Here is a 9,423-nt window from a genome sequence, read left to right as displayed (position 1 = left end):
GAGGAACCTTTGCTTGTTATCTCACCCAGCAGCCAGAGGCTACTGTTCCCTGGCTCTAGAATAGAAATGGAAGTTGCAGTCTTAGATTTAGATTATGAAGTAACAAAGAATTACCTTTATTTTTTCTCCCCCTAACAGTAATAGTAAGAAGGTAGGGCTCTCAACTTACAATCTATGAAGTTCTAGTTCCTACTATTTGACCTGGCAGAGTGAGAGTACTTTAGGATATTAGATTTTTGTGGCAATTACATGCAACACAAATGCTCTCAAGCACACAGAATCAGGTGCTGGCCTTCTGTGCCAAGCATTAGGCAATATTTAAGTGGAATCAAACTTTCCTCCCCCTCCCCCCCTTAATATTCTCTGTAAGAAGCTGGACCCTACTCTCTGAAGTACCTTGGCCCCAAATGCCCCCTGACTGCAGTAAGTTAACTGAGGGTTGGCCTGTCTTTTGAGAACCCAGTCTCAGTGCAAGTGACTGGGAGGTTAAAAGCTAGGGGAATGCTGCAATCTTACTTTAAAAAATTACGATCTCTCCTGGGAAGCATTGAGCAAAGATGGTACAAGTTGTCACAATAAACAACCCCAGCTACACTTTGAATTACTTTAGAACCTAGAAAAGAGAGCAGAAAGTTAAATGGTTTTTAATCAATGTTTAAAAACCCCACTAAACAACTTCAGCTGAGACTTTAGCTTTGAATGACAGCACACTACATAGAGCTAAACAGCTGAAGCAGAGGTCAGGACTATATTGATATTACAGTCAAGTTAGCTAGAGGACAGGATATCAAGGCTTGCACAGAAATCCGTACGTTTGCCCAGCAGTTGCTGGCCAAGGCTGCCAGCCTGGCCTTGCTGTACCACACTGCTTGTGCTTCCAAAAGGCAGCTGGGTCAAGCCCTGTAGTAGGGGGGCTGCTCCCTCAGAGCTCCAGTGCTGTGTTGGTGCAAACTGCTAGAGTGTGAGCCCTAAGCAGAGATTATTTCCAAACGAGTTAAGTAGTTAAAAGACAAGTGCTACAGCTCACAGGATTATCTTCTGCTGCTGGAAAAAAAAGTCCAGAAGCTTTTGGACCTGCATATGAGCGTGCCACTGTGACCAACTGCCAGTTTTGGGAAACTAATGCTAATTTTACAATTAATTCTTTCTGTCTGGATGCTATCTATGCAGATCAGTTCAGTGCTACCTCTGACCAATAAATGAAGCCATTTTCTTTATACAGCAAGAGACCATACCTTTCTTCAGAAATGCTGAATCAGTTTATTTGGTGATGCTGTTCTCTGCATCTGCCTTACTAATGTAGATAACTCAGTTTGGATTACAGTTTAGAGGCCCTTTGGGTCTCTCCCTGTCACTCCACCTTTTTTTCTTCCCTCTTCACACTTCATCTTGAGTATGAAGCCAAATCCACAGAGTAGCTGTAGAATGCTGCCTGGCATCACAAGCATGGCCTGCTTAGAATCATAGAATGGTCCGGGTTGGAAGGGACCCCAAGGATCATAGAGCTCCAACCCCCCTGCCACAGGCAGGGACACCAACCTCCAGGCCTGGATCTACACAAGGCTGCTTTCTCTGAGTGCGATTTCTCTCATCTTCAAAGTGGCTTTTGGAACCAAGAAAAACTGTCAAAAAAAGCAGAAAGCATCTCTAGGTTGAAATATTTTGTCCTTGTGGGTCAGTGCTTTTCTCAGAGAAGATTTAACATGAGGCATAGAACTACATGTTTCCACAGACACACCCCCACTCTTTTTGACCTTGGGAAGTCATTTATGCATTCTTCTAGGCTGATCTGTAAAATGAGGGAACTAAAGCTCATTTAGCTGTCTCAAAGGGAGGCTTGTAAGGGAGAGTTCGATTAACTCGCAAAGAGGATTACTGGTCTGTGAGCGTACACGTATGAGGCTGAGCTGGCTACTTAGCTACTGTGAGGACTTCTAAAAATGTGATATTCCAGTTGATCTGAGTGTTGAGGACACTGTAACAGAGAGACATTTTGCATGACAGAACAATTCTCCCCCTTCTAATTACTCTGCTAAGTGTAGCCAGAAGCAAAATAGAGATCTAGAAAGAGTTCCCTAGCTATACTCACACAAAAAGCAAACAGGACGTATGTTAACAGTTGTAATACTTTATTCTCTTTTTTCACTGTAAACAAACCTTGGTCATTATTAGATAAGTTCTTTTTAATTGGCAGTACTCAATCCCTTTTTTGATGCTCAAAAATTCAAAGCCCCTTGATAATTGCACTATTTGTTACACAAGGCAGTTAGGATCAAAATTCCAGTTCTGCTGGTAAAAGAAAGATCCCTACTATTCCAGGTGAAGAACATCAAGTGACAACAAACACTATATAAAGTGCATCAGGTACAGTGCAAAGAGGTCAGGAAGAAAGGCAGGTACAGAACCGACTGGTTTGCATGGCAAACTCCACTCTCTCCTCTATACAGCTGACGGAACCCGAGCAGAAAAGTAGGTAGTACAGCAATGCACAAGCCCACAAACAGTGAAACCTCCTCCCCGTAATTAGAGGTTTGGAAATTACTAAGACATGGATAGTGTCACATTTTAGGATTAGCCTAGCGGCTCTACTCGTAACAGAAAGCCAGGTCAGTCTAGCCAGGAAAACAAAAGCAGCTTTCATTAGTACTGCTCACTAATGAGATAATGCAAATCTGTGGTCAGGAGATTCTGAAAGCTCGTCGTGGTCATTCCTGACTGCTTCGCTCTGAGACATTCTGGCCCTGCTCTAGTGTGGAGCACCTCCAAGTGAGGTGTTGGTGTCAGTGGGGCACTGCTCATGAAGCACTAAAGGAGACAGACCTTTCTAAGACCACACAAGTCTGTTCTGTCACTACAGTGAGCTTGGGGACAGTGCAACACTCTTATTTGACAGTCTCAATAATTTTACCTACTAAACCTATTTACAGTTTTATTCCACATCAGAAAACCTGCTGCTTCTTTTGAAGCAACTAAACTTCTAAACAAAAAAGTGAAGTAGTATTCCTACTGAAATACATGTAAACTGCAAACACACTCCTGTGGAGTGCCACGTTTTGTTGTTTCTTTTTGAAGGTCCTACTACTGTCTGACTTTCTTCCACCCATTTATCATATCCCAGTCATGGCTGCAGAGAAGCAGCTGCTTTTTTTCAGCATCCCTGAACACAGCCATTACACAAAGATTCCTGGATTTCAGTAAAAATCTAATACTTCAACAGAGTCTACACATTATGTCCAGTTAATAAAAAATTAGTTTGGAGTTCTACTGTACCTGACAGGAGCAGATTATTCTGGTAGGAAACAGGTGACAGGGCTACAGCCAGACTGTTGAATTTTACCAGCTTGCTCTATCCACATTTTCTGCTGTACTTGATGAAAAACTGGAAATTCACTGGCAACTGTTCAGTCATAAAGCTGTATTGCAACAACAGATTGGGTATTACCATAGCAAAGAGTGAGCTATGTAATTTTAAAATTGTTATAAAGGATTAATTTCCCTTTGTACTCCCCTCACAGGATATGACCTTAATAGCTGCATCCACCTAGTAAGGGCTCAGGTGCCAGATGTAGGGCACACATCAGACAGTGTGACTGCTAAGTAGAAACCTGGCTTGAAGGATCAGTTTCTACCTTTTCAAACAAACTAAAGAAATCGGGCACATTGTAATAGTCGGGGGGGAGGGGGAAGAAAGGAGTAGCAATGGTTTGTATGGAGGATTAAATAATTTCTGAATTTCAGTCTGCATAAGAGAACGTTTCTCCAATCTTGAAAAAGTTTACAGGAAACCCAAAATTACAAAAAGTTTCATAGTCTGGGCTACACTGAGTTGATGAGATTTCTCTACTCTCTCTATACAGGTTTTCTGGATTAAAAATAAAAATACAATAAAGTTCAGTGCCTTAAAAAAAAAAGGCAAACAAACCACCAACCAACCCCCCCCCCCCCAAACTAGAAATAGAAGCGTTCTCTTCCATACACCTAAACTCTTGCTTGTTCAGTTTGAAATTACTCCCCCCACCCCGCCCCCCATCAAAAATTAGCCAAAAAACACCCTGAGGTAGTGACTGTTTGTCAAAATACATGCCTGGCACTTGTCATTTAGTTCCCTTCCTTTCACTGGAGGCACACCAGCAGCATCCATTAGCCACCAACATCAGTCAAGAGGCTTCCATTTTACCAAGAGATTGCTGAACCACAGGCTTGTGAGCTGTCTTCAAGCCTTCCCCGTCCACACGATGGTGAGTGTCACTTACTTACTACTTCCTCGTGCCCTGGGGAATCCGGTTTCTCGTTTTGGGCTGGTGCACCGAGAGCCACTGGGCGCAGATGGCCTTCACAACGTCATCCCCGCAGCTCTCGGCCAGCTGCCGCACGTGCTGAACTAGCTGCACCGCTCTGCTCTTCTCCTGTCTCACCGAGACCAGGTAGGCAGAACGCAGCTTGCTGCACATCACGTAGGCCTGGATCTGAAGCAGGAGAGCCAGTCAGAAAGCTGTAGTAACCGACCAGGACAAGCTTAAACAAGGATTCACTGGAAATACCTAGCTCGCTGTACAAGGTAGTAGCAACATATTAACGAAGCAGAGTATGGTGTGGACCAGGGCCCAGTGCAGAAGAGAGACAGCTGTATTTTAAGCTTGTCACTTGTGAAAGCTTTACTGCATCACCATGAAATTAGCATCACACATCCTATCTTGTGCATTAATTCACCATATCCTCACATCGGAGACTTTAAACCAATTGTTTTCTTCCACTGAAGGTTCTAGAACAGGTCAGGTCTTTCAGTGACAGACCTTACATAAAGGCAGCGTGGAAAGCACATTGTTCAGTCTATACACAACACCGAGTTGGCCAGTTGGAGCAGGACAGAGGACAGTCACACATTTTAAGGCTTTATTCCCAGCTATGGCACTCAGGATCTACACCCATCCACAAATGCTGAGCCCCAGCCTCTTCATCTATGAATGTGCATCTACAGCTCACATATGTATTTGTGGACTTCCAGTGGCTTAGCTGGCTGGTTGAATGCCAACAAACCAAGTACCTTAGGCCTCACTTCCTCTAAGAAAAAGTGTATGAAAATCAGAGAAGCTTTATCATTTATCTCAATCACAATGGCAACAGTGTAGTCCTGAAACAGTCATCTTGGAGACATGCTGATCCTCGTTAGCTGTCTGCCAGTACTAGAAACTTACACACACCTATGTGAAAAGCTGGGTTACAAAAGCAACAAGCCCACCAAGGAGCAGAGTCTCTCTGAAATGCCTTCCCTCCACTATACCAGATGCCTAGCCCTCACTCTGAGGCCTGTCAAGGAACGAATAACATCAATCAGTACCTTCATGTCACAGACCTACAGTCACAGATACCACAGCACTGAGGAATTCACTTTACTTTCTACAATCTAGGGAATGGTTTCAAAACTCTAGCTTGAACAAGGATGAAAGAGAAGATAGTGACAGAGAGCATGCAATCTGCAGGTCAAGACTGGGCTGTTTAGCTCTTGCTAAGGGAGTTCCTCTACTGTACTTCTACTTACCTTGTTTTCGTCACTGTCCATATCCTGAATCAGATTATCGAGATCCTGTATCCAAAGAAGGGAAAAGGTGGTCACATTTAGAGTGACTGTAGCAAACCTTTACCCCATCAGAGACCCAACCCCTGCATGGAGGAAGGGCTGCTGAGATTACAGCTAGATGGTTACATTGTTCCAACTCTGAGTGCTGCAAATCATAGAATGTGTAAGGTTGGAAGGGACCTTTAGAGGTTATCCAGTCCAACCCCCCCTGCAGTGAGCACAGACATCTCCACCAGATCAGGTTGCTCAGAGCCCCATCAAACCTGACCTTGAATGTCTCCAGGGATGGGGCCTCCGCTACGCCTCTGGACAACCTGTTCCAGTGATCCTCTACCCTCATACTGAAGAGCTTTTTCCCAATATCCAACCTAAATCTCCCCTTTTCCAGTTTAAAAACACTACCCCTCGTCCTACTGCTGCATGCCCTCGTGAACAGCTCTTCCCCAGCTTTCTTGTTACTCCAACCTTGTGACTCTGTGATTCTTATAGGCACCTTTCAGGTACTGGAAGGCTGCTATAAGGGCTCCCTAGAGCCTTTGCCAAGCTGAACAAGCACAACTCTCAGCCTGCCCTCACAGGAGAGGTGTTCCAGCCCTTTGATCATTTTTTGCAGTCCTCCACTGGACACACCCCAACAGGTCCACGTGCTTCCTGTGTTGAGGGCTCCAAAGCTGGACACGGTACTCCAGGTGAGGTCTCACCAGAGTAGAGTAGAGGAGCAGAATCACCTCTCTTGATCTGCTGGCCACACTTCTTTTGATGCAGCTCAGGATGTGGTTGGCCTTCTGGGCTGCAGATGCACACTTATGCAGACTCATGTCTACCTTCTCAGCCATGAGTACTCCCAAGTCCTTTTCCACAGGGCTACTTTCAAGCACATCATCTCCTAACCTGTGTGGATATAATGGGGATTGTCCCAACCCAGGTGCAGGACCTTGCACTTGGCTTTGTTGAACCTCATACGGTTCACCTGGGCCCACTTCTCCAGCCTGTCGAGGTCCCTCTGGATGGCATCCTGCCCCCCAGCACATTAACTTCACCACCCAGCTTGGTGTCATCAGCACGTTTGCTAAGGGTACACTCAATCCCACTGTCTATATCATTAATAAACATATTAAACAGCACTGGTCCCAGCAGAGACCCTTGAGGAGCTCTGTTTGTCCCTGTCTTCCATCTGGACTTGGAGCCACTGACCACCACCCTCTGGATGTGACCATCCAGCCCATTCCTTATCCACTGAACAGTCCACTCGCAAAATCCGTATCTCTCCAGCTTAGAGAGAAGGATGTTGTGGGGGTCCCTGTCAAAGGCCTTGCAGAAATCCACACAGACAATATCCCTAGCTCTTCTCTTGTCCTCTGATGCAGTCACTCCATTGTAGAAAGCCACTAGATTGGTCAGGCAGGACTTGCCCCAGTAAAGCCATGCTGGCTGTCACAAATCACCCCGCTGTCCTCCATGTGCCTCAGCATAGCTTCTAGGAGGATCTGTTCCATGATCTTCCCAGGCACAGAGGTGAGCTTGTTCCCAAGGCCCTCCTTCCTGCCTTTTTATAAAATAGCCATGATGTTTCCTCTCTCACAGTCACTAGGGACTACACCTGACCACCATGACTTGACTCCGGAGTGGCCTGGCATCTACATCAGCCAATTCTTTCAGGACTCACATAGAACATAAAATCCAATTCTTCCCTTTCATACAGCTTCTTCTATCTGCCACATCTGTGGGGCATCCCCAGAGAATGCTGGGAAGCCTGGGATTCTTCCAGGTACATGGCTTGCGCTGCATGAAATGAATTTGTAAGTTCTTTGCACTGCAGCAGGAGTCAGTTCCTATGGTCCACCCTGACTCAAGGGGTGGACTACATCCCCTAATGTGACCAGTAGACCTTCAAAGAGAGCATCTCCTTCCTTCACTGGCATGGAAAAGTTGCCCAGTAGGCAATGGGAACCTTAAAACTGTTTCCTGTGGACACAGGTTTCTGCCTCCACACATCCCCTGTGGTAGCCAGGGAAGCCTCACTGAAGGGAACACCTCCCACTCCATCCAGGAGCATTTGGCAGAATCCTGCAGAACAAAGATTCTCTCCCCATCATGGGTACTCAATTGGGAAGCACAGGAGCACTTCAGCTCCCTGTTCCTTCCTCTGAGTAACTTGCATAAGGCAAGGCATGCACTCCCACCTTTAAACAGTGCATGTCATACAGAGCTAGAAGATACAAAGGACTTGCTTAAAGAGAGGCACAGGATGTTTTCCCTCTAGCCTGGACTGTATATACCCATTTTCCTTCAAAAGGGGCACAATGCAGGACAGAATTACCTCAGCAGGAATGTTCTTGAACTCATTTAGACAGTTTAGGATAATGTTATCCCCATCATTTTTTGCTGCAACTCCAGACTCGTTGACACACTTGAGGAGCTGCCGGATCTCACTGTACTGCTGCTGCTTCACCAGCTGCTTGGCCACTCTGCTGTACACTTCTGTAGCCTCCAGCTGGAAGTCCTAGAGGTAGTTGGAACATCAGAGCAATACGTTAAATGTTCTCAGCAGGTTCTCACAGGGAGTCTAGACAACTGAAACAATCTCTCTTAAGGACAAAATACCACACTATGCTCCAAAAACTCAAAGCTGTTTGGGGGGCTTTTGATTTTCAATCCCCACTCTTCGGGGCTGGCTTAAAGGTTTTCTATAATCAGACTGGTAAAACTCATTTCTGCTCAAGAGCACTGTTACAACCTCCTTTTCAGGGATGGCAAAAAAATCAGTTTTATTTCTTCTGGCAAAAGATCTTTCTAAGGTCCTTACCCACCTCTTCCTCACTTAGCAAGCTCCTACTTTATTCCTCCAGCCACCTTTTGTGTACCCTGAGAAACAGGAGGCAACCGACTCCTGAATCCTACACCTCCCAGATGAAGGAAGAGATGATAAAAGCTGTGGACTGATCCTGCCATGAATAATAGAAGACAAAAATAAAAAGGAAGGCAACAGAAGTGATGCCAGGCAGCTGGGCTCACTACTTCATTTTTACCAGGATAGTGACTACTGTTGCTGCTCAGAAGTGCTATTTTTCTAAGGCTCTCCATCTCATTAGAAACAGGCATTCAGCCTTGTACTCCTGAAAGAAGGAACAGGGCCTGCTGTATCCACAAATGCTCTTCCAGTGTGCCACCTCTGTCCAGAAGTGGCCCTGACAGGAGGCAACTGCAAACTGCAGTTTCTTCTGGCAGCTTGTATTGGCTTTGTGTGGCAAGGTGGTTTTGGTAGTGGGGGGACCCACTGCTGGTCAAGGCCGAGCCCATCAGCAACAGTTACAGTATCTCTGGGATAACACAGTTAAATGGGGGGAGGAGGGGGAGGGAGGAGCAGAGAAACAAAATAAAACCCAACACAATAAAAACCCCAGCAACACTTGCAGTCAGAGAAAGGAGCAATAAAATGTGAGAGCAACAACAATGCAGACATCAAGGTCAGTGAAGAAGGAGGGGGAGGAGGTGCTCCAGGCACTGGAGGACAGATTCCTCTGCGGCCTGTGGAGAAGACTATCGTGAGGCAGGCTGTCCCGGGCAGCCCACAGAGGACTCCAAGCCAAAGCAGGTGGAGGCACCCAAAGGAGTGTCCTATGTCTGTCCTTATCTAGACCTTTCATTGTATTTTCTCTCCCCTGTCCAGTTGAGGAGGGGAGTGATAGATTGGCATTAGCAGGCACCTGGCCTCCAGTCAGGGTCAAACCACCACACATCTCCTAATACATGGATGAGAAGCACACAAAAAACGCTTGGAGGCTGATGAGCTCTACTGACTGATAAGCACCGGACAAGAGGAAGGAGAAGTCCCCAGAAAGGAG

General features: G+C 45.9%; 1 protein-coding gene across 1 annotated transcript in view; it reads right to left on the bottom strand.

The window, feature by feature from the left end:
* Positions 1 to 4,199: 4,199 nt before the first annotated feature.
* The window catches only part of ZFYVE26 (zinc finger FYVE-type containing 26), a gene marked incomplete at its 5' end in the record, with an annotated part of 49,168 nt that continues 43,944 nt past the window's right edge, over positions 4,200 to 9,423 (bottom strand). The window contains 3 exons of the mRNA XM_084264035.1: positions 4,200 to 4,466; positions 5,540 to 5,584; positions 7,899 to 8,081. Coding sequence (XP_084120161.1) covers positions 4,257 to 4,466; positions 5,540 to 5,584; positions 7,899 to 8,081 — 438 coding nt within the window. The 3' untranslated portion in view covers positions 4,200 to 4,256. The remainder of the gene's footprint in view (positions 4,467 to 5,539; positions 5,585 to 7,898; positions 8,082 to 9,423) is intronic.

This window comes from Gallinula chloropus (assembly GCF_964237585.1).
Source record: "Gallinula chloropus genome assembly, chromosome: 4".
Lineage (NCBI taxonomy): Eukaryota > Metazoa > Chordata > Aves > Gruiformes > Rallidae > Gallinula > Gallinula chloropus.
Note: the sequence above shows the minus strand (reverse complement) of the source record. Positions and strands in the feature narration are given on the sequence as shown.